This window comes from Balaenoptera musculus, chromosome 21, assembly GCF_009873245.2.
Source record: "Balaenoptera musculus isolate JJ_BM4_2016_0621 chromosome 21, mBalMus1.pri.v3, whole genome shotgun sequence".
Classification (NCBI taxonomy): Eukaryota; Metazoa; Chordata; class Mammalia; order Artiodactyla; family Balaenopteridae; genus Balaenoptera; species Balaenoptera musculus.
This window is the reverse complement of record NC_045805.1, coordinates 193,086-218,702: the sequence shown is the minus strand read 5'-3', so window position 1 is coordinate 218,702 and position 25,617 is coordinate 193,086. Positions and strand designations below refer to the sequence as shown.

The following is a 25,617-nucleotide window of genomic DNA, read 5'->3' as shown; positions in this document are numbered from 1 at the left end:
AAATAAAGGAAACTAAATTAATTAACTAATACCAGCCAAGGAACATTTAAGCATGGAGGTCTAAAAATAAACCTTGTGAATTTTATATTACCAATTTAAAGATCAAAGAAAGGGTCAATCACAGGTCTGTGAAATTGAACAGGTTAAAGTTTAGATACAAAACTATAAAAATTTGATTTGGCACTTCTCATTGACTTAATATTTAAAAATTAAGCAGGCACAAAAATATCACATCCTGAAACCCTGCTTGCAATAATATAAACAGTCTTTCATTAGCCAGAAAATCACAGTTTAATTTTATACATAAATGTAATTTATGCTCCTTCAAACACTCTGTGTTCCAAGGGCTGTGGCACAGTTTCCAGCTAAAAAGATTAAAAGTGCTAATGATATCTATTCTATAGCTTGTCCTTTGCAAATATTTCTCAAGTCTAAGAAGGTTGAATTATGACAAAATAAATGAGCAAATCTAGTCTGCATTTACCACTGGGTCTGTATCTAACTGAGTAAGATGTAGAGAAAACGTCTTGGTGGTGGTGATGATCTAGGCAGTTCAGGGTGAGTTAAGAATCAAGGCGCAGTATAGTAAAGGTTCTTCACTTGATCTCAGTTTCTTTGATTTTGCTGCTATTAGTCACAATCTCAATGTTATCATAAACCTTTCTGAAATGAAACTCCCAGCCAGTCACACAAGAAGGCTATTGTGCTTCTTCTGCTGAATAGAGATTTCCCCCAGTTTCCTGCACCCCAGCTGCCAGCGGCTGACCGTTTGCAGTCATCACAGGCTCCCATGTTCACAGATGTATTTCTGATCTAAAAGCTCATCACCCGTTTGTACCACCATCCCAGCCTCTCCAGGGCTTTGGCTTTTCAGGAAGTCAGAAGGGCAAGAACCAGCACCACTGTCAGAAAACTCTGTGCTTAAATCAGGTGTCCTTGAATCCCAGACACGTCGCACACGTGGCGCAGAGCTTCTTGCCACCAGCCTGTCAACAGAAAATTTCCAAACTCACTTGTCGTTTCTTTTAGTGTTTCAGTACAGATCCCTTCTTTCACTTAGGGAAGGCTGGGACCCAAGAAGCAGCTCTAGATTGCCACAGCAAGCTGCCTTGCCGGGAATGGATGTAGCTCTCGTTTCCTGCTATTCTGTGGGGAGTATCTCCAGAGGCAGATTCTCTTCTCCAGGGCCACATGCTCCTCCACATTTGTTCTTCTGGACAACAGAGTTCTATGCAAAATTAGAGCCGTCACTTGGTGGACATCTTTAAAGCCACTGGCATATAGTGCTTGATTTAGAAATTTCTGTGTCTTCAAGGAAGGAGTGCTTCAGGACAGGAAATGGCAAATATAAAGCACCACTTTGGACCTTCTCTTATTACTGTCCCACTGGAATAAAAGTTATGCCAATAAAGGCAAAGCTTATGACTCGAATGTCCATTATTTTTGGACCAAGAAAACTCATGCCCCATAGCTAAAGCGAGTGCCATTGCTACTCAAGCAGCCATCTCAGAAATCTGTTGTTTTTCCTCAAAATGAGGGACATCATGGAAAAGTATGCATTCTTCATTTACCTTTATCATCATTGCTCGAGAAACAATTCAAACTGGATGTTTTAAGAAGGATCTGCGTCGTTTTAATAGTTTCCATGTTATAGTATAACAGCAGGACTAAGGAAACAAATTTGAACCTATCCAAATTTAGAGAATTTTTTTCCTTGTTTACATTTTCAGAAATCAAGTTATAGTTTAGTTAACAGTAATTATTACACTTCTACACTGGCTAGAGTTACAAGGCAAAAAGACATAGCAATGTAAGAGGAGACAGGATACAAGCCAATATTAAGAATAGCTAACGCTTATTTTTTTAAGCATTTTTAAATTTTTAAAATTTATTATTTATTTATAAATTTATTTATTTTATTTATTTATTTTTGGCTGGGTTGGGTCTTCGTTGCTGCATGTGGGCTTTCTCTAGTTGCAGCGAGCGGGGCTACTCTTCCTTGCGGTGCGCGGGCTTCTCATTGCGGTGGCTTCTCTTGCTGCGGAGCACGGGCTCTAGGTGCGTGGGCTTCAGTAGTTGCAGCACACGGGCTCAGTAGTTGTGGCTCGTGGGCTCTAGAGTACAGGCTCAGTAGTTGTGGCGCACGGGCTTAGTTGCTCCGCGGTATGTGGGATCTTCCCGGACCAGGGCTCAAACCCGTGTCCCCTGCATTGGCAGGTGGATTCTTAACCACTGCGCCACCAGGGAAGCCCAGCTAATGCTTACTGAGTACATACTGTGTGGCAGGCACTGTTCTAAGGATTGTACTTGTACTAGTTCATGTAAGCCTCTCAGCATCCTATGAAATCTGCATTATTATCACCTTTACAGATAAGGAATCTGAGGCAAAGATAAGTTAGATATCTTGGTCAGGGTCACACAGTTAGTGATAAAGCTAATGTTCAGACCTAGGCAATCTGGTCCAAAGGTCATGCTCATAGATATACAACTGGCAAGAAAATGAAATGTATGTATGTATATTTACAACCAACTGTACGATAATTAGTATGTAATCAGGGAGATAGGAAAGACTAAAGAATCTCTCCAATGTCATGTCTTCCAAAATAGACCCAGCTTGATTGAGTTGCAGCTCTGTCACCAGCTATATATACATACCTGGAAGATCAGCTCTGCCAATATCAGACTGATTATAGGGGGGGAAAAAGCCTCTATAAAATTGCTCTGAATGTTATGTTGATATGTAACTTTCCATTTCATTACAAAGTAATAAACTACCACATTAAGGAACACCATATGTCTTGTTGCATTTAAAACTTCCGGCATCGGGACTTCCATGGTGGTCCAGTGGTTAAAACTCGGTGCTCCCAGTGCAGGGGGCGTGGGTTAGATCCCTGTTCGGGGAACTAAAATCCCTCATGCCGTGGGGCAGCTAAGCCCGCCGCGCCTCAACAAAGAGCCCACGTGCTGCTGTGAAAGATCCTGCAACTAAGACCCGATGCAGCCGAAAATAAATAAATAAGTAATTTTTTTAAATTTAAAAATAAAAAATTAAATAAAAATTAAATCTCAGGCATCAACTTATAAACATGATACAATAACACTGAGCGTGGCAAGTTGATCATCAGGTCTAACCCAGCAGTTCTGAAGGGCTTTTATGTCAAATGGCTTGCATCTCTTTATGAGTTCCTCATATCACTTTTCACCCTTTTCCCCTTTCCCTCATATTTACACACTCAAGACCTCTTGCTCTAACCTATTTCTTGTCACTAAAAGATATTAAAGGCTGGAAAGGGGAATCTGAAGGCGTTCAAGCCTTTGTGGGTCTGGGTGTTTCTCTGTCTACCAACATCACCGCCACAGAGCTTTCTAGCGCCCCAGAGGTCTCTACAGACCCCATGTGTGGCCAGCTGTCCCCTCTACCAATGTGAGAAACACCAGTGAACACCCACAGAACCTTTAACAACAGAAAACAGTGACTTTAACAACAGAATCTTACAGGAGCAGTCAAGTACATGTATTCACCACTTACAAAGAAGAGCATTAAGTAGTAAGAACTGCTTCATTAGAACCTAACTAGTAATGAGAAAACTACTAAACCATTATTCAGGATAAATATTTTCATTTAGTTAGATTTATACTACATATTTTAAATATCTACATATAAAATAAATGGAAACAAGCATATAAGTGTGTGTGTGTGGAGAGAGAAAGAGAATGAGAATAAATCAGTAAAACCAATTTTGTCATCGAAAGACTTGTGGAATCTCGGAGATTCCTACCTGTTGACGTCTTTGTCAAGATACCAAATCATTTAAACTCTTTTTAGAATTTTTTTTTTCAGAAGGCAATATTTGCACACAGTACAAAATTACATTAATTCCAAGAATGTGGTGTTAAGTGTATGTAAGGAGATTACCTTGCAGTTTCAACTATATGTCACAATTTGTCCATTCCTTGATAATGTTGGTCTTACCGTTTTTACAGGTAACGGGACATAAAATATTTTACATTTGCACTAATTTAGATTTATAAAATTGAGGTACTCTGTATTGTGAACAAATGTCTGTATGTCACCAAATTCATAGACAGGTTTTAGAGCAGCTTAATTTGCAAATTTTAAAAGTGGAAGTGATGAACCCAGCATTCTGGCTCAGTGCACTAGACCACTAAGACTGCCTCCGTCTCTTGGATGGCCTCATTTTAGTATTTAACCGCATAGCTCAGGACAAACATTGTCACTGCGTCAGATTACCTTTCTGGATTCCAGTAGAGCAACCCAGACAGACACAGCACTACTTTTTTTTTCTTTCAAAAAAAGTAATTTTTTTGGAGCCAGGTGGTTTCGTTTGATTGCAAGAGAAGACAGGAGATTTCCCTACTGTGAGATGCAAGTAAAATCACTAGTATGTTATACTTCACTGGCGAACTTGGTAGAGACACCCGTCCCCTGGAATAAACGTGAAGCCTGTCTCTCAAAGGCTGTATGTTAATGGCTTTGCATTGAACCAAAAAGATTCCGAGAACTTGCTTCTTTGTTTCAGGCTGGAAGCATGTTGCCTTGTAAAGGTGATTATTTTTAAGATGGCCCTTTCATCAATTGTTAAATCCTCAGCAACAGACAAGGAAGGAAAGCAGTCACGTCAGAGGTTGCCACCAATTCTTCCAGCCGTTGATGGGGGGGGGGGCGGGGGGAGGGTCTCGGTTTATAATTAGTTTCTCATCAGCTGTTTTATTTTGCTTTCAATTGCTGTGTTTTAGGAGTAACTTTCTTTGCGATGTTTACGTACCGTCTTTCTTACAGCAGCAACCCAGCTCACAGGTACTACCTGGCCACTGATCCAGTCTCAGGGGATCTGTACGTTTCTGACACTAACACGCGCAGGATTTATCGCCCCAAGTCACTTACGGGCGCAAAAGACTTGACTAAAAACGCTGAAGTGGTTGCAGGGACGGGAGAGCAGTGCCTTCCTTTTGATGAGGCCAGATGTGGGGATGGAGGGAAGGCTGTGGAAGCCACACTCATGAGTCCCAAAGGTACTGGCACTTATCAATTTGAGGATTTCTTTTCATTTAAAAAAAATATGTGGACAATCCAGTTAGTGCCTGATTGTGTTTCATGCTGAGTCTAATATTTTACCCTCAACTGTGTTCTGGAAAGCTGTCTCACATCTAGTGTTTTTAAAAGCTATTTAGCGTGAAACTGCTAGAATCCTAAGTTGATTTTACAGTAAATATTAGGTTCTTGGCATTTTTTATCATACCATTTTTTTCAACTTTTGAAAGAATCACGCAACTACCCGGTATCATTCAGGTCACATCCTGTTCAACTTTAAGGAAGTATCTGAATTCTTTTTTTTTTTTCCATTGTCCTGGAACTTCTTTGTTATGAATGAGTCCCGGGCCTCCTTAAAAGCCATCACTAAGCAACCCTGTTAGCTCTCACCCAGTTTGGAGCTATTAAACTTTTGTTTCTATGCCATGGGAAAAAATGCTTGCTGTGAGGAATTTCTGGAGGTAACAAGGGCTAAAATTCTATGTGATGAAGGTTTCTAGCTTTTAAACCAGTCAGGACTGACTCCTTCCTCATGTTTTATGCCATTCATTACAGTGTTTTTTGGTTTGAGGCGTTGTGTTTTTTGGGTTTTGTTTTTTTTTCATTATAGCTAGAGACTATTATGTGTACAAGGACTGGAAAAAAAGTATTTGTTGTGCTGAGTTATTCATACTAGCAAATTTCATTGTCACAAGGTCAACAAAACACTAACCTTGGCTTAGATCTGTTTTTGTTAGAATGTAAAGTCCAGTGTAACAGAATATGGCCTGTTTCTATAATTTATAGACAACAACACTGTACAGTGTTTATATTTAAAACACAGGTACTACCTATATGATTCACACACAAAGGACAGATTCTTACAGATTTCGGTTCTTTATTACATTTTACACTTATACGTAACATAAATGCCTGTGTTGGGTTTTTCCTAATGTGCTTGCAATCTGCAGTCTTAACCTGCTGTCTACTGCCCATGTTATCACTGGGGTTAAATGTTGGGTTTCGTGGTGGGCCTGAACATTTAATTAAAATTAATCATTTTTGAAAGATTAATAACTGTTACTTCTCTTGGATACAGGAATGGCGATCGATAAAAATGGATTAATCTACTTTGTTGATGGAACCATGATAAGAAAAGTGGATCAGAATGGAGTCATATCAACTCTCCTAGGCTCTAACGATCTGACTTCAGCCAGACCTTTAACTTGTGACACGAGCATGCACATTAGCCAGGTAGTGAAAACATTGCTCCCAGTTGTCTGCTTTTCTTCTGAGTGACTTGATTCACTGTGTCAGCACACTATGATGACACCGTATTAAACTGCGCATGTCGTGGGCATCAGTCGTTGTGGTAAAGCTGTTCCATTAACACGTGTCTCAGGAGCTAATAAAAAGTTATTTTCTTCTCCAGTTCTGCATTTGAAGAATTCAGTGAGATACAGAACAGTTATCACTAAGAAGTGCTAATCATTTGTAATAAAATACCAGTAAAGTAGCAGCATGCAGATATTCCAAAAAGAACAAAACAGCTTAAATCTCTAATCTTTTGATTGTGTGAGGTCCTTAGGTAGTAGAGAGAACCCACTAGGATTAGTCCTCAGGGACTTATATTTAGAATTAGAAACTTTACTATTGGCCTGATTGAAAACACAAGGGGACACTAATGTATTCATAACCTAGAAAGCCCCGCACTGGGTGATTGTTACTGCTAAAAGGAACAAGTATGTTCACATCTCATTGATATGTGTTAACTCACTACTTATGATTCATTTGCTATTTGGCTAGAACTTGCAAATCTTTCAATGAGCTGCATTTTTAAATAAAATTTTATTTCCTACATTTGTCTCCACTCAAAACTTTTTAAGTTTATTTCACTGTATCTATTTTAAAAACAATTTTTAAACAGTTTATCAAATCAACGGTCATTTCCCCAGATTTTCCCAGTAAATTTCTAATTTACTCTTCTGGCAAATTAACAGCAGCTCAGTAGCTGAGTAACCAGACCATCTCTTTTTTACGAAGGTACGTCTGGAATGGCCCACTGACCTAGCCATTAACCCTATGGATAACTCCATTTACGTGCTGGATAATAACGTAGTTTTACAGATCACTGAAAACCGTCAAGTGCGCATTGCTGCTGGGCGACCCGTGCATTGCCAGGTGCCCGGAGTGGAATATTCTGTGGGCAAGCACGCAGTTCACACGACCCTGGAGTCGGCTACTGCCATTGCTGTGTCCTACAGTGGGGTCCTGTACATCACTGAAACCGACGAAAAGAAAATCAACCGGATAAGGCAAGTCACCACAGATGGGGAGATCTCCCTGGTCGCTGGGATACCGTCAGAGTGTGACTGCAAAAACGATGCCAATTGTGACTGCTACCAGAGCGGAGATGGCTATGCCAAAGATGCCAAACTGAGCGCTCCGTCCTCCCTTGCCGCCTCTCCGGATGGTACCCTGTACATTGCAGACCTAGGGAACATTCGGATCCGGGCTGTGTCAAAGAACAAGCCTTTACTTAACTCTATGAACTTCTATGAAGTTGCCTCTCCAACTGATCAAGAACTCTATATCTTTGACATCAATGGCACTCACCAGTATACTGTGAGTTTAGTCACTGGCGATTATCTGTACAATTTTAGCTACAGCAATGACAATGATATTACTGCTGTGACCGACAGTAACGGCAATACCCTTAGGATTAGACGGGACCCAAATCGGATGCCAGTTCGAGTGGTGTCTCCTGATAACCAGGTGATATGGCTGACCATAGGGACAAATGGATGTTTGAAAAGCATGACCGCTCAAGGACTGGAATTAGTTTTGCTTACTTACCATGGCAACAGCGGCCTTTTAGCCACTAAAAGCGATGAAACTGGATGGACAACATTTTTTGAGTAAGTAAATCAAAATTCTACTCTGATTATAAAATACTGTGATATAATAATGTAATCTAAAATAATAACAGTATAATCCTTTTTCTGTTTATTTGTTCGTTTTTATTGAAGTATAGTTGGTTTACAATGTTGTGTTAGTTTCAGGTGTACAGCAAAATGATTCAGTTATACATACATATATATTTCTTTTTCAGATTCTTTAACATTATAAGTTATTACAAGATATCGAATATAGTTCCCTGTGCTATACACTAGGTCCTTGTTGTTTGTCTATTTTATGTACAGTAGTGTGGATAATAATAGTACAATCTTAAGGGTAAGTGGGATCCAGGTTTTTGGGGGGCCTGGAGCTTCTGTAATTTGGGGCTCCCTTTTTCTGAAAAAAAAAAAAAAAAAAGACAAAATTGGACTCAGGGCCTTGGAAGGGACCCAGGCAAGTGGGGAGCCCTGAAGCTTAAGTTTCATTACCATCGAGGTCAATCTACCTCTGCTTAAAGATTAATTTAATATTTTGCTTCATACAGACCTAATATATTAGCAGCAAACTTTTGGGGAAACATACTGCAGCCTTGGCTTTAGGCAAAAACTTTTGGGGTTTATATTTGCCCAGGTGCTAAAGCTGACTGTTTTGGGAGCTGTCACTGAAGGGAAACTTTAAAAACATTTACAATGAACTTGGCTGATCCCATCAGCACCACAGATAGAAGGGCTTAACTTTTTATAATCAGTTATTGGAGAATCTAAACTCCACTTATAAGAACCTTACCACTAAATGCAAGTCAGAAATAGCTGGTCACTCTGAAAGCGTATGAAAAAGTAGAAGGAGCGTCCAGCTGGGGTTTTCTACTAAAGTTGTGGAGGAGTGGCCCAGGCAATGTGCTCTTTGAACAGTCACATTTTGTGACTGTGTAAAATCACTTTCCATTACTTGTTCATTCCACTAACATTGCACAAACCATAAGGGGACATTACATGTGCAGAGACGGCATGCCGACAAATGCAAAATACTCGTGGAAATGAATATTGAGTTCCTTAGTGTGACTTTTTTGATGAAATGCTGAAGCAAATGTACTTTCTGTAGGAACACAGCTCCAAATTTATGATAAAAGTCAGTAGAAAAAAATGATCCAATATACAAATATTTTCCATACAACTTTTCTGGAATAGAACTTACACATTAAGCTTAGTTCTCCTGTAGCTTGGATTGCTTTTCTTTTTTTGACAGATTCCCTTTTAATAAAATGAATGTTACCCAGCAGCATGATTTTGTCAGCGGAACAAACCTTTGCAATTGAATTACATTAAAATTCTGTTCTTAGCATTCCTTTTGCTCATTTTAGGATCACAATAGGAAAGGAATAAATTGGAAGTTAATGGCAAGCACTTCCTTTCAAAGTGATAGCAGGCTCTATTGCCAAAGAGGCGAAAAAAGAGTACAGTAAAAGTGCTCCCATCAGATGAGACTGGGCAGGAGAGCTGCTCTGATTATAAGATCTTCAGGAAATGATGGTGGCATCGGTAGGGTTTCGGTTTAAAAGCAGGGGGGAAAATAGAGAAATAAGGTTTTAGTACAGTCTAGGACTCAAGCTCTACTCTGTGAGCCATTTTTGAATGTGTTCTTATTTGTTCCTGGGAATTGACAATGCACAGAAGTTCATCATGTGGGTTACTACTGACACATGAACTTCTGCAACACATATGCAGGTTCAGTAATGACCTACAATGAGAAGTGGATATACACCATTGGTGGAGTTGATGTGGGATAGTATAAACAAATTTGGGATTTTTACTTTTTTAATATTATGGTACACAAAGAAGACACATTTCTCTAGTACTAAACACTCTCCAAGAATTTCAGACTTAGTGAAGAATCAACATGACTGCTAAGGTAGAGGTTGAGTTGGCAAACCTGTCTTGTGAATATAACGGGCAAGCATTGTTTTCAAGAATGAAAGTTTTTAATTAATTAAAATAAATCACAATGATATTTGCACTAATACAGACCCATTACACATCATATTTAAAGTATATCTGTTAAGTCTTACATCTAGATAAATTACAATAAAGGCAACTATTCCAAAAAGCATTATTGAAGTATTCCACCAAATATAAACCTCATAATTATATACACACACACACACGCATATAAACATGTGTTTGCTATAACTTAAGAATATAGTAGTTTACAGTACTTGAGAAACAGCTTTTCTAATAAAAGAAACAGAAATATTGCTTTCAAAAAACAGTGTTTTTGTTAATTTTCCTTTAGATGTCTGCAGCAAAGACATGATTTAAAAATTTCCAAGAAACATTTATGCACTTTGCAAAACAGTGTATTACCGTACAAGACAGAAAAAAAAATAGAGCATTTAACCTAAGTAATTCAGAATCATCATATCAGAATGACAAATGATCATTTTTTTCTTTCTGTACATTCTTATAATTTAGCTGTGAATGAGCAAGGGTCCACCCTTTCTAAGGGTGAGAAACTTTAAAACACGTTCAAAAGTAAGTGCGTAAAAGAAGGGAAAGGAGGGTCATCAGGCAGCCCCTCCGAAAGCACCCTCTGGATTCTGGCAGAGTGGCCCCTTTCTGTCTGTGTAAGTCTGAGATTGTTGATGGATAAACTCAACCCCCCACCTCTACTCATCAGAGCCTTGACAACAACAGTTTCTGCTTATTCTGTGCTGACTCGGATATATGAGACTGGATGTGAAGGTTCTAGAAGAGCCAGAGGGGACTCTGAATCCCTGCCAGGCTTCCTTGATGTTTGTCGTTACTAGTGAGCTGGCAGACTCCCAGAATCCTAGTACATGTCTGTAATATTTCCCCTCACATTCTTATAGTACTACATGTCTAATTTAGACCTTTTAAGGGTACTTGGTACTTTCGTAAAGAAGGGATGTGAGAGGTTTGACAATGGCCAGAGTTTTACCAAAACCACAAGGAGATTATGGGGGAAAAAAACACACTTCACAGTTGAAAAACACCTGTTTTCTATGACTTTTGTGACACTAGTTCCTAGATCTGATACATGCTGTATCTATCGTTATGTACAAATACCTTGCAAAGAAAGATTAAACTTTTCAGCCCAAATTCCCATTTGTATGTGTCCAGCTTTCTAGCTAGCCTAGTGTCTAAAAAGCCTTGAGATTAAAGCTTTATAGGATAGAAACAGATGGAAGAAGACCTGGCATCAATAAATTGCCTACCAATAAAAAGTGCAGTCACTGCAGTTTCTGCCAAAGAAATTTTAAAAGAGAATTAGCTGAAATTGTTTACCTTACATGTTTTAATTTCACTTCTTTTTTTCTTAGTGCAAACTTTCATTTACCATCAGCATGTCACAGTATTGTGACATGTATGTCACAGAATGTACAGAATGAAATGTGAAAGTATTTTCTAAAATGCAAGCTGTGCCATTATCTCTGTGGCTCCCACGGCTCCTGGAAGCTTGCAGTGCATGTAGAACGCTCTCAATAGCTATTTGTTGAATGAAGGAATAGAGGAGTAAACCAAATATGTGGTCAGGTGAACGGTTTTTTATAGAGAAGAGTCTGATAAAACCTAGAGCTGCCTCCCTTGGAAGAGTATCATGTAAATATTTGCCTTCTGAAACAGTTCAGACCTTTCCGTACCAAGAGTTAATGCTGAAAATATTAACACCTCTCATTTTTGTTGTTGATTTTTTGAAATATATTTAACCTACTATTACACATTTACTCTCTTTTGCTTTATAACTTAAGGACTTCCTCAGCTGACCTTGTTATTACAATAATTAACGGAAATTAAAACTTCATACTGGTAGCACTTTCCTCTGAAATGTTGGGATTAAAGAGTTAAAGACAGAAAACGTTTCCCATGCAAATACAGCTAAAGTATACTGTTGCCCCGGTATCAGGAAGAATGGCTCTAGGAAAAGGAAACCCGACTCTCAACTTGAGATTCTCATCAGTCACCAATAAAATAGGGTGACTTTTTAGGGTTCACCGGTAGTTTGCAAAGCACAAGAAACCTTCATTTCAGAAACTAGAGATACCGTCTTTGGGGCAGCAATTTCTCTCCGTGTTACTTGTGATTTTTGTGTCCCTACTGTGATTTGTTAGAGAAGTGGCCAGTATTCTTAGATGCTACAGATGGTGTGATAGGAAGACAGGTGTCAGGTAGTTTATAACTCAGCTCTGAAATCCCTGAGTTAGACTAATATGTTTCATGAGCGGAATAATTATTTGTTACTAATTGAATAAGCCATCTTGCCTCAGACCTCCTCTTCCATTGACTTGTTGGGCGGTAGAAAGGATGCCCGTCTAGCTCTGGGGTCCCCTTGTCTGAGGACCCTGTGATAAGCCTAGTTACCCCCTTCACTTAGTATTAGGGATTATTTCCTGCTGCTCTTCGTACCATTTTAAAACAATTATCACCCGTTATAATTCCTTAGCTAGAGTAATTCCAGGGAGACCCAAAAGATCTTACCTGCTAGAAATCTATTATTTAAAAAGTTCATAGCCAGAGCGAAACCTCAGTTCTTACACTTGAATGCACACAAAAGCAAACCCAGTGTATTGAATTGGGCAATAGAGTAAATTATTTAATGACTAATGGCATTTCACAGTTCTCTGCTTGCTTACCCCATAAGATACAAACCGTGCGGGCATATCTAGAGGCTCTTCTGCCTGCTTAGAGAAGACAACATGGAAAAAAAAGCTCTGAGTTCTGGCTGATGTGTACATGCACACGGCCGGGTTGGTGGCAGTTTTCTATCTTGGGACTTTGACTATTTGGAGCTTTATATGCACGGGGCTGACTGTGGTCTTTCGTGAGCTCTGTTCAGATTCACGGAGCAAATAAATGAATTTCAGCTCTTACACGTTTATGTAGGTGTATGTGGGTCTCCAGCTTCTCATTTGGGTGCTCTATTGTCCCTCGTTCAAGCTGAGCAATTACAGAATGAGCTTCTTAACCATTTCTTTTTTTTGTTTTTGTTTTTTGTTTTTTGTGTTTTTTTTGTTTATTTATTTATTTACGGCTGTGTTGGGTCTTCGTTTCTGCGCGAGGGCTTTCTCCAGTTGCGGCAAGTGGGGGCCACTCTTCATCGCGGTGCACGGGCCTCTCACTATCGCGGCCTCTCTTGTTGCGGAGCACAGGCTCCAGACGTGCAGGCTCAGCAATTGTGGCTCACGGGCCTAGTTACTCCACGGCATGTGGGATCCTCCCAGACCAGGGCTCGAACCCGTGTCCCCTGCACTGGCAGGCAGACTTTCAACCACTGCGCCACCAGGGAGGCCCCTTAACCATTTCTTTATAATGAACGTAACCCCAAGCCCACGACAGATCCACAGCTGCCACTGACATCAGTCCGATCGTCTGGGAGAAGATGGAAAAGGGGATCTCAGAGGAGGAGAGAGAGGCAGCGTAATGAGTAACTGGGCTTCAGATCTAAAACAGGGTGCGGAAAGTGCAGATAACCTAGGAAAGCTCAGCGATGGTCATTCCAGGTCAGGAAAGATGCGTCCGGCCCCGTTGACGCTGAATCATGTCTAAAAAGCTGGGTATCTGTGCCAGCCTGTGTCCTCCTGATGTGTGTGTGTGACTGTAATAGCTCATGATGTTAGCAAAATTACAGAGGCGTCTTCCATGGGACAAAACTGAGAAGATAACCTTTCCCTTGGTAGGCATCCGACATCCAAGCCTAAAAATTCAAACGCTGAAACCACATTTCATTGCTGTTTCTGCCCAAAATTGCGTTAAAAACAAAGCAACCCATTTTACAAATACATTTCTAAAAGTGGTGCCCAATTCCTCTCCTTTATTTTCCTTTTTCTCTTTCTTTCCTCATGGAAGAAGACATTTGCTGCATTAAGGATGATTTTAAGAGATTTTATCAGCAGATCACTTAAATTCATGGGAAAATGCTGTGGTTGATTTCCATTTCTGCTGTTTTGTTTAATTGTTTAATAATTTTGCTTTAAGTTTGTAACCAGAATGTTTAGTCCCAGGGACATCAGTAAAAAAAAGTGTGTAGCCAATTGAATAATTGTACATTATTGTACATTTCAAACACTAACCTGAACGCTACTAAGGCAATGCTTTTACTAATGCTTGATCTAATCCAATTTTCTTCTGCAATCTAGTTTTAAGGAAAAATTAGTTCTGTCCAGGTTTCAAAGCGGAAAGGGAAATGGCGAAATTGTGTGTTATTCAGGTTTTTTGAGAAAATTCCAGAAAACATAAAAACAGATTAGTCAGATTTTCTCAGCACATCGCAGTGTACGTATAACATAAGAGGTCCTGGTTTCTCAGTACAGTTTGCGGTGCGCCGACAGTTGCAGGCTACGTTAACTCTTTCACTTCTATCAGGCAGTTAATGTTCTAGATGTGCTCAGTTGCTCCGTAATGGTTCAAAACCGAGGACGTGCCGCTTCCGAAAGTATCGATTCCTTCCTTAAATTAATCGCATAGCTGTCTAAGTTAGATGATCTGATAGCATCATATCTGGGTGTGTCAGCAACTTCCCTTACACAGTGATTATCAGATGATTTACTTACTCTAAGACCAAGTTATACACACCAGCCATTTTAAAGGGTTGTCTGATAACAGGGCAAGAAATCTACACGGTGACAACCAGTGAAAGGGAACTTTATTATTTTATAATCACAGAACTGAAGATGGACAGTTGGGTATTTTCCAGAGACTGTCCGGCGTCTCTGACTGATTCCTGTGATATCAAAATAAAAGCAACCTCAGCGTCCCTCCCTCCAGGCTACCCTAACTCCTAGACTCCCAGAAGAAGCCCCTTGCCTGTGTTCCAGGATCCTGGCTTCAGAACATCTTGAGGTGTCAAAGCAGAGCTGATGTGGGCTCTGTTCTCTTCTGGACTCCACCCCAGGGCTGGGGGAGACGACCTAGGAAGGAGACAAGCTGGCTGGGGACCCCTCAGTCCCCTCATCCCTGGTTCCTCACAGCTTCCAGCCCATCCAGCCCCACTGCCCTGTCTCTTACACAACACACACTTCCAAACAGATTTCCTAGACCTCAGTTCATCCCAAAGTTCAATCTGTGGTTCTTTTTTTTTTTTTTTTTTAACATCTTTATTGGAGTATAATTGCTTTACAATGGTGTGTTAGTTTCTGCTTTATAACAAAGTGAATCAGCTATATGTATACATATATCCCCATATCTCCTCCCTCTTGCGTCTCACTCCCACCCTCCCTATCCCACCCCTCTAGGTGGTCACAAAGCACCGAGCTGATCTCCCTGTGCTATGCGGCTGCTTCCCACTAGCTATCTATTTTACGTTTGGTAGTGTATATATGTCCATGCCACTCTCTCACTTCGTCCCAGCTTACCCTTCCCCCTCCCCGTGTCCTCAAGTCCATTCTCTATGTCTGCGTCTTTATTCCTGTCCTGCCCCTAGGTTCTTCAGAACCATTTTTTTTTTTTAGATTCCATATATAATCTGAGGTTCTGAAAGTGAGACCCCTAAAGGTAGGAAGCAAGGTGAGCAAGCCGAGGCGGGCTGTTCCAGGCCAGAGCAGAGCATTTCCTTGGGAGGCAGAGCGTGGCAGGTTTTAGAAAGAATATGCAGCTCAGAATGACAAGAGCGTAGAGCATGTGTGGAAGTAGGAAAAAGAGAGTAGATGGACATCACAGTTTTGATCAAGCAGGGCTTAAACTGACCACCTGGTGATCCTGGGTGGACAGGCTTCCCGTGAAGGAGATTACCAGGAAGGCAACATGGTCCATCTGGGGACAATATAAGGATGGGTTGAATGTAGAAAAGTAGGAGGCTGAGAAAAGGGGGAGAGAGGAGTGAGGAGACAGTAAATCTAGTTGGGAGGTGAAGACCTGACCCACAGATGGGCACTGAAATTACAGAGAAAGAGGTGGTTAGTCATTAGGAAATGGTGACTGAATGCAAGAGGGGAGGGAAAAGAGAATCTGCTGACCTAGTGACCAAGTGGGTAGGAAATACAGGGAGGACGCAGGTTGGTAGAAACAGGTGAGCTCTGATTTGGAAATTATGGCTTTGAGGGGGACCGTAGTCCAGCCCAGCATGTGGTCGGAAACAGCCAGTGAGAACTCAGGGCAAGTCAGTTCTAGAGACGTGGGCATGGGGGCCGTGGAAAGAGCTGAGCCCCGAGTGTGAATGAAATTACACTGGAAACATCTAGCTGGGGGGGAAAAGTGTGAATATACGAATTTGCAGACTAGGGTTTCCTATGGCCTAACAACAGAGACAGTACGAGTGTTCACTCTTCAGGGTCGCCTTTTCTGCTACTGGATGCCATCCCCCCCGATTACTGATGCCATCAGATCTGTGTCTCGCCTTGTGTACTACCTCCCCTTCTGTATTTGTCCCCCTTTTCTCCCTCACGTTCCTTAACTGCCTGCGTCTGACCATCCCTCTGCTTTCCCTCTGTTCTCATGCTTTCCACGATACTCACTTTCTCTCGTAAAGCTCGCGAATAGGCAGCATTTTAGTCTAAATGTTATTTCATCTTAGATTCCCAGTCTACCCACTACAGCTATGGTTTTTCCTCCCAATCCTTCCTTATTTCCAAATCACTGACATCTCATTAGTTCCTTGATGCCTCTTTCTCTCTGTTCTGTGTTTGTTCTCTTTTCTGAGAAACAGCATAAGCTGATTGGAAAAAGGCATTCGGTTTGGAAACTCAGAACCTGGGTTCCAGCCTGATTTTGTCACTTACTCCTATCTGTGTGACTCTGGGCAAGTCACGGCACCTCTCTAAAATTCTGTGCCCTCACCTGCGAAATGAAAGGCTTCTTAGTGATTAAAAATTCCTGCCTGCTCTAAAACAATTTGTGATTCTGCCGTTTCTCCCCAACTTTTCCTAGGTCCCCATCAAGGCTTATTCCAAAAGAAACAACATTTAACAAGTTACCAAATGTCTTTTGCTAAAATAGTTAGGCATGTGGCATTTCAGCCAAACCTAGTATCTATTATGCTGGTGGTAGTCATAGCAATTCACAATAATAAAATTTCTCTTTCCAGATGGGCTTCCTACTTTGCTTTTAACCTTTCCAGCTTTACCGCAAGTCTTTCACACCCTCCTTGTCCACACTCACTGCACAGCCGTTTCCGGGGTGGGTCTCAGTGAGCGGCCAGAATACAAAGAGGGAAGATCAGGAGAAGGATGGGTTTGTCCTCTGAGCGCTCCCGGGCCCCGTGGAATCAGTCAAGGAGGACGAGGGCATACACAGCTCTGTTTGACAGATTCTTCGGAACAGAAATTTCCCTGACATCCCCTATCCGGCAAGTCTACATTTCAAGACCTGGGCAAGACCTGTTGTCTAAACAAATACGATGTGTCCCACTCGTTTCAACCTTCCTTAGTGAATAAACATTTTCTAAATGGTTTAAATAAGATCCTCTCTTAATGACAGCTCACCCACAATCTTTCAAACCACAAAGGGAACTCATTCTGGAATGTCCTGACTCGGATGCCTTTGTCTCAAGGCCTGTGAATTTCAGAGCTGGTCATTATCACTTCATCAGCTCTCCCTGATATGGTGATGACCACGGAAGGAAAGAGGCATTGGGCCACTTTTCTTGAATTCGATCTTTGAAAAATATCGAAAATATTGAAAAATGTCATATCCATGACCACCTGTCGCTAGGCTCAATGTTCAAAGTAAGGGCGGGACCAGAGGTGAGAAAGAAAAGATCTGCTTTTGTCTGTGGTCTTCTGAACTTATGTTATCTGGGTGTTGGAAAACAGAGGATAGTGGCTTGACTGTAGACCACTGCCCTTTCTGGGTTTATGAAGCAAAGCAACGGCCAGAATTTTGCCCCATCACAAGACCTCTGAATAAAATGCAACAGCAGCAAAGAAATTTAAATGTGTTAACCCCTCTTTCCACTCCCACCCTTGCAGTTCCACCCTTTCTCATCAGGACCCTCTTAGCACTGGAGACAAACATCATGTAAAATAATACCTTCTTTCGTCTTTCTTATTTTGCATCTTCCCCGTTATTTTTGGTAATGTGTAGGTAGCAGACAACTAAATACCAGATGAACCAATGATTTAAGAGTTGGTTGAGGGGCTTCCCTGGTGGCGCAGTGGTTGAGAATCTGCCTGCCAATGCAGGGGACACGGGTTCGAGCCCTGGTCCTGGAAGATCCCACATGCCGCGGAGCGGGTGGGCCCGTGAGCCACAATTACTGAGCCTGCGCGTCTGGAGCCTGTGCTCCGTAACAAGAAAGGCCACGATAATGAGAGGCCCGCGCACCGCGATGAAGAGCGGCCCCCACTTGCCGCAACTAGAGAAAGCCCTCGCACAGAAACGAAGACCCAACACAGCCATAAATAAATAAATAAATAAATAAAAATTAAAAAAAAAAAAAAAAAAGAGTTGGTTGATTGCTCTACTTCCCTTGATGATGGAAGCATTTTGCATTTTCTCTTCAGAACCTGATTTTTTGAGGATTTCTAACTGACAACATTGCTCCTGAATTCAAAGAAATTACGATTTGCCTGTGAGATCACTGTTGAAATAAACAAACCTCAGTTTCGTTCCCAGAACACTTAAATGTAAATTCTTTTGATATGAGTGTTACAGATCACATTATGGCTATTAGGATTCCCGATCAGTCCACCACGAGAAGTTTAAGTCAGGTTCTGTTCTGGTTTTGCTGTTTGCCCACGTCCTTCATCAGGAACGCAGATCCAGGACCGATTTGTGCATATGTTCTTGTTCTGATGAGGTCGGTAATTTTGTTCTGCTTTACCACAATGACAGATCAGAGGTTATTACGGGTTAGCATTGTGAGAAAAGTATTGCCAAACAGATGGCAAGATTGGGGGGGGGATTTTGTTCGGGGGGTGTTTTTTTTTGGTTTTGCAGGCTGTTAAACGATGAAAGGACATTGGATTAAAGGAACTCTGATAGATGGGAGAAAAGATTCTCCCTCTGTGTCAGGGGGACAGTGGGGGAAAGACAGGTTGATTACGTCTTTCCTGGGACTCCGTACTGGGACTCAAGTCTAAAAGCACACAGATGTAGCCCCACTAAGCAGCTTATTCTGGATGGCCCTGGGGAAGACACGGAAGAGCCAGCCATGACCGGCACCCATCCAGACCAGCACCTCCTGATGCCTCAGCTTCTCAAGACAGGCTGATTTGGGCTAGAGAAGCCAGTCAGAGGCGACACATGCGTGTAGCTGGTTGGTGTCCACTCCTCTACAGGTGGAGAGCATCAGGGTCTGGGAGAGGGGCATTGCCAACATTTTAGGAGTAAATACATACATTTGTCTCACCTTGGAGACCAGTTCAGCGTCAGGCTGAATCGCAAGCCAAGGGGGCCCGGGCAGCCCACTCCTCAAAAGAGCCGCCCCTCTCGGGGCGATGACTGCCTCTCTAAGCTGGTTTGCTTGCTTCTCTAAAGCCCTGCTCTGATGGACACAGATTTTTCTCAAAAGCAGAAGGTAATTTTAGAAACGAAACATTTGATTAAAGAAGCCACGGGACTTCCCTGGCGGACCAGTGGTTAAGACTCAGCGTTTCCACTGCAGGGGGCTCGGGTTCAATCCCGGGTCGGGGAACTAAGATCCCACATGGCGCGCGGGGCGGCCGAAAACAGAAGAAGCCATGTTATGGGGAAGCACTGAAGGCAACAGATAATCCTGTTGAGTTTTAAAGAAAACTTGTTACCTTTGTTGAATGACGTTAGTTGACTCTACTGTAATGTATCAACTGAATTGAATGTTTGCTTTTGAACAATGACTTTTTTTGGGGTAAGAGTTAAAAGGCTTAGAACAAGCTAACAGACAACAGAAATAAGTATATCAGATTTTTTAATGCAACAAACTACATGTTAATTGTTACCTTATTCTTTTTATCTTTGGTAGACACTTTTAAAAGAAAATAATTTTGTTGTGTTTAACTCACCAACATGTGGTGTATAATGAAGACAGAACTAGAATAAATTAGTTTTGTTCTGATTTTTTAGAACACTTGCAAAAAAAAGTTTTCAAGAACTTTGTTTCCACCTGAATACACTTGCGGTATCAATAGTCTCTTGACCTTGGTTGGTGACAGTCTCAGTCAGTGTTTCTGTCCGTTGAGGAACCACTAGAAGATGTTTGAGCAGGGAAGTGTTGTACTCGGGGGCGGGGGGGGGGGGCGGTTTTGGAAGATGGATTTGGTAGCTGTGAGTATGGGGAGAGGCAACAAGACCAGCTTTTGAAATCTGGGGTGGCTGTGGGAGTGGGAAGACACGTGAGAGACATTGTGAAGGAAAAGTGAAGAGTTGGGAACTTGTGTCTGTAAAGCGGAGCGAGAGAGAAAATTTCACGTCAGAACGGAATCAGCGTCTTCAACCGAGAAGGTCTGAGGCTCTGGCTTTCCGGGGCATTTGTCGATAATCCTGCTGTTTAGGAAACTTAAAAAGAGATTTAAAAATATACCACAAAGGCTAAAACAGCAAGTCTAGGCAAAATAACGCAATCAAAATGAAAGACGAACAAATAGAGAAGCATCAGTGAAAAGCATCCCAAAGGTCGTGGGGAGCCTGAGGGGTTTGTCTTTTCCAGCAAGGGGCCTTTGTCAAGAGGGGTCAGCCGGGAGCAGAAAAGAATGTGCTGTGTGATGAATTTGAAGCCGTGAGGCTGAGACCAGATGAGTGGAAAGGGGGGCATCAAGTTGATGTTCTAGTCAGATTGCCTGGAGCCTATCGCACTGTAAATTCAAGAAGCTCATAAAAGAAAACCATGTCTCAAATCTACAGGCTGGGCAGGCCTAGTTCACCAGCGAGGCCAAGCAACGTTCCGTAGAGCCGCGGAGCTGCATGGAAGCAGAGCGTGTGTCCAGAGGCGTGTATTTGATGGGAAGGCCCGTTAGCATCTGGGATCAAAGCTTTTCAGAGGACAGGCGAGCGTCGGCTGCTGCATTGTTTTTCTGCTTTTGCTAAAGAAGGGCTCGCCTGCCACGTCTGAAAGGCATCTTGGCTCCTTGTTCTCTCTCCCTCCCTTATCCTCTCTCCCTCCCTTATCCTCTCTCCCTCCCTTATCCGGCGTTCCCTGGCAGTTCTAAAGGCTGCCATCCATCTCGTTGCATTCCTATTGCCATAGGTGCGAATCTGTGCAGAAGTTTTCACAGATCCACAGTGAAATGGAAAAAATGAATAATGACGGGGAGAACATTTTCATAAAGCTTTACTGATTCCTTGTCAAGAACTTTCACCCTGAAGTTAGGTCCTGTCTATCTGTGGCATGGGTAAATGGCCTTCCTATATGAAATGATGCCAGTTACAGGTGAGGAGTCTTTATTTAAAAACTCCCTGTTGGTCCCAGTTTTATTTTCTCTACTGGTTTGTGAAATCGGCAAGTCTGGGAAGGATGCCCGCTTGACCTGTCACCCCGCCCGGGGCTCCTTTAAGCCTAATTGAAGCCTTGCTTCCCTTTGAAACCTTCGTCGCAGTCCCCAGTGATGAACCTCCCGCTACCGTATCAGGGACCCTGCGTGGACCCTCTGCCTCTGAGGAGTGGGCTCCTGTGCTCCCTGACCTCGCAGCCCGTCCGCCCTCACGCCCCCACGCCCTCTCCCCGGCGGTGGTCCTGGCTGGGGTGTGTCCTGTGCCTTCCTTACCCACCTGTATGAATCCGCGTCTGTTTCAAGGCCCAGCTCAGGTCCCCACCTTGACGTGGCCCTTCCCTGCTGCTGCAGCACGACATCACTCCATCACCTGCCCTCGGGGGGTGGGGGGACTCTGGGCCGCCGGACTTCTGATGCTCCGTGTACCCACAATCCCCTCGCACGGTAACTAGCCCACAAAGCTTATTCAGAAACTGGTAGGTGACTGGCGGGGTCGATGCTCGGACGGCCCTTGCGAAATAGCAGCTTCCCTGGCCGGCCCCGTGCGAGCCCTTCAGCCCTATTAGTGCCTTAACGCGGATGCAGCCACTCGTCTGAAGGCACAAATTGCGGACTTCCAGGGCTGAACTGTGAGACTGGGCCACTAAGATGCCAGCTTAACCCTCTGTCATTGTAACTGCACTGCCTACAAAGGCTACTTGTATTTTTATTTTCCAAAGAACCAAAGGCTAATAGGTGAGCGTCTGAATGTGCAGCGTCCGATGCTCTACGGCCATGCACTCAGCATCCTGTGGTGGGAAATGCCTGCCCAGCAGGACAGGGAACGTGGGGCAGGCCAGTGAAAGAGCAGCGGCAGAGGCTGGAGAAATGCTTTCTGCGGGAGAAAGGTGACAGGCGTGCTTTAGATTGAATGGAGCTCGAAACCATCAACCAGCAAAGGGGTCGATAAAGGGCAGGTGGGTGACAGCAGCAGGAATGAATCAGCAGAGTGCTGGCGGGTGGCGTCACCTGTGTAGAGCTCCCGTTCTCCACTTCAGGTCAAGCCCTGTGCTTTACAGAAGGGCTAAGGGACCTGGCTCCAGTGCAGGAAAGTTCCAGTTATGGCCCCATCGTGAGATGCAAAGAGAGCCAGACCAAATCACCTGACCGCATCATATTCTCATTTTTCCATCCGTAAAATGGGAAGGGGGTGGGGGCATCATGCAGCACTGAACTGCCTTTTACGTAGGAGCATTCCAGAGGATGTTCATTTCTTTTTTCAGTTTTTCTATAGCTTTTTTTTTTCTTCCAGTGTTATTGAGATATAATGGACAGACAGCACCGTGTAAGTGTAAGGTGTCCAGCATAATGATGGGACTTCCATACATCATGAAGCGATTATCACAATAAGTTTAGTGAACCTCCATCATCTCCTATAGATACAACGTTAAAGAACTAGAAAATACACATTTTTTGCTTGTGATGAGAACTCTTGGGATTTTCTCTCTTTACAACTTTTATATATAACCGACAGCAGTGTTAATTCTATTTATCAATCACGTTGTACATCACATCCCTAGTACTTACTTATCTTAGGGTGTTAATTTCTTTAAAACACAATAGCTTATTTTTCATCGTATCCTATGAGATATGTAAAGCGCTGCAAGAATTATGTCCAGGTTAAGATTGCCCTTGAAGCTGGTTTGGTCAGTAATTCTGTAACTCTGCTTTGCTGTATAAATAAACCTATGCTTGTTTGTTTCTTCAAGAGTAATAATTTCTTCAAAAAAGCAATTTGGGTTTCTTTCACTGATGCCTTCATCTGCTAGGGGCATTTGGGTTGCTGGAGAGGGAAGGGAGTCTGCTTTTTTACTTCAGCTCTGCCTTTTATGGGTCCAAACAATGATTACACTTAATTGCGCATTCTCTCTCTCTCTCTCTCTCTCTCTCTCTCTCCCTCTGTCGCCTGCCTCTTTCTCCTGAGTGCCCGTTTCTGCCGCTGGCGAAGCAGCAAGGCGAATTGTCAGATCAAGTCAGTCAAACCCGTGATCTGAGTGATCCTGTCCCCACTGAATTAACGGGGCCTGAACAGGCATCCTTTCTCCTCCTTCCTCCTTTCTGCCTTCCTAGCTCCACCATGACATTGGCCTGCTAGATTCTGCTCCTAATTCCTAACCTCATTTTTCAAAGCTAATTTTTACAGTCTAGAAGCCCTCTCTCCTTTTATTCCAAAATATCATTTAAGTCCTTTTTTCTACCCCTTATTCCCTTGTCGCCCCGTGTTTACACCCATCATTAGGATCCTCTTCACTGTTTTTCCCTCCTCTGGTAACTTCTGTCTTTCACTAAGAAGATTCTTTGTCTCCTAGTTCTGCATCTGGGCTTATTTTAAGTAGGGAATGGTTCAGCTCTCCATCTCACTTAGACCTTTTATTAATGAAGCAGCCTTGGTATTAATATGAAATCCAATCTTAAGTATATTTTTTGTCCCAAGGAAGTCCCTGGTTTTTCATCCAGAATTTACATTTTTTTTTCCCCTTTCTTCAAACCACCTTGTCATTTTTGAAATTTTCTCTGGTGCTGCCACCAATAGAAAAGTCACCCCCAAAATCAGTTTTTTAGTAAAATGTTGTATCTGTAATGCATATTTATGATAATAAGATAGCTTTTTAAAATATATCCTAACACTTAAATTATAGGGGCCTCTTATATTTATAGGCTAAAAAAAAAAGTGAGGGTATCATAAAAAAGCAAATAGTCATTAAATGTCAGGAAATATTACATCTCATTTCAGTAAACATGATAAATCATCATTCAAGATATCACCCATTCCTACAACATCAGTATAGACAAGATAGATTATCTCCACCCTGCCAACATTTAAGTCCCAATTTACCATTATAAAGTATGTCAATCACTGAGAAATAAAGTCTTTAAAAAAGGCCTTATTATATTAATTTGTTGAAGATGTCTCAAGGTACCAAAGGAATTGGTTTACATATGCAAATGCATACATGCATGTACATACACTGCTTTACAAAGTTATATATGTATTTTTTTTCCATATTGCACTGCCATAGAGGGCGTAAGTTAGTAAAACTTTCAAAAAGGATATAACAGTGAATTAAATCTACTTTATAGAAAATATGGAGGAACACTAAGAAATTTAATATCAGCAAACATGTTCCCTTTGAAACAGCAAATTAGATGTGCAGGAGGGTTTTGGTCACACTTCAGAGAACAATATGCTGAGGTTAGGAGCCGCTCTGTTTACTCCTGGCCTCACCGGTGAGGCTTTTTTATGTTAGACAGTATTCTGGTTACTTCAAAGCATGTTTGAAGTCCTCAATGCACAGCTCGTGCACAAAGACAAATATTCTCCCAAATGTGTGCAGCTACTGTTGTTGCAGACTCGCTCATAAGTAAGAAGAACTTGCAGTTTCCTATTTAACGCCAAGTTCATGCCTCTTTTATTCAGCTATGACAGTGAAGGTCGTCTGACAAATGTGACATTTCCAACCGGAGTGGTCACAAACCTCCACGGAGACATGGACAAGGCAATCACGGTGGACGTTGAGTCATCCAGCCGAGAAGAAGATGTCAGCATCACTTCAAATCTGTCCTCCATCGACTCATTCTACACCATGGTTCAAGGTAAACACGAAAGCAGAGCTTTCAGTGGCCCAGTTTAAAATACTACTGGTGGGGCTTCCCTGGTGGTCCAGTGGTTAAGACTTCACCTTCCAATGCAGGGGGTGTGAGTTCGATCCCTGGTCGGGGAGGTAAGATCCCACGTGCCTTGAGGCCAAAAAACCAAAACATAAAACAGAAGCAATATTGTAACAAATTCAATAAAGACTTTAAAAATAGTCCACACCAAAAAAAAAAATCTTTAAAAAATAAAATACCACTGGCACCCAGGTAGAATGTGGCAACCCCCATTTTATAAGATGAACCAGGAAAGAGAAGGTGGAAATATAAACCCCTAGAGATATCGATGAGATAGTCTAATGTCTACATGTAATGTTTATTTAGTAATATATACATATATAAAATCACATAATATCTAAAACAGTCTGTTAACCTAGAAATTATGGTTTTCTTTCCCGTTTAATAAAACAAGTTAATTCCCACTCTTCACTTGCATCAGAAAGCCCTTTCTGCATCATCACTGCCACGCACGGAGAGCAGTGTGAGGCCAGCAGTGTGAGCTTTCTGAATCCGTGCACGATGCAGTATGTGAATCCGCATCTCATGCCATCACTGGAAATTGTATACCAAATTTCAAGTACCCATATGTGTAATAGCTCGACTTTCCATTTTTTCATTCAGTCTGTAGGTATATATGTCCAGT

The 25,617-nt window shown here is 42.1% G+C and overlaps 1 protein-coding gene across 1 annotated transcript in view; it reads left to right on the top strand.

Annotated features, from left to right (window-relative positions):
• TENM3 (teneurin transmembrane protein 3) overlaps positions 1-25,617 on the top strand; it is a 316,061-nt gene that overhangs the window by 269,872 nt on the left and 20,572 nt on the right. The window contains exons 25-28 of the mRNA XM_036839025.1: positions 4,802-5,034; positions 6,132-6,286; positions 7,076-7,950; positions 24,742-24,917. Coding sequence (XP_036694920.1) covers positions 4,802-5,034; positions 6,132-6,286; positions 7,076-7,950; positions 24,742-24,917 — 1,439 coding nt within the window. The remainder of the gene's footprint in view (positions 1-4,801; positions 5,035-6,131; positions 6,287-7,075; positions 7,951-24,741; positions 24,918-25,617) is intronic.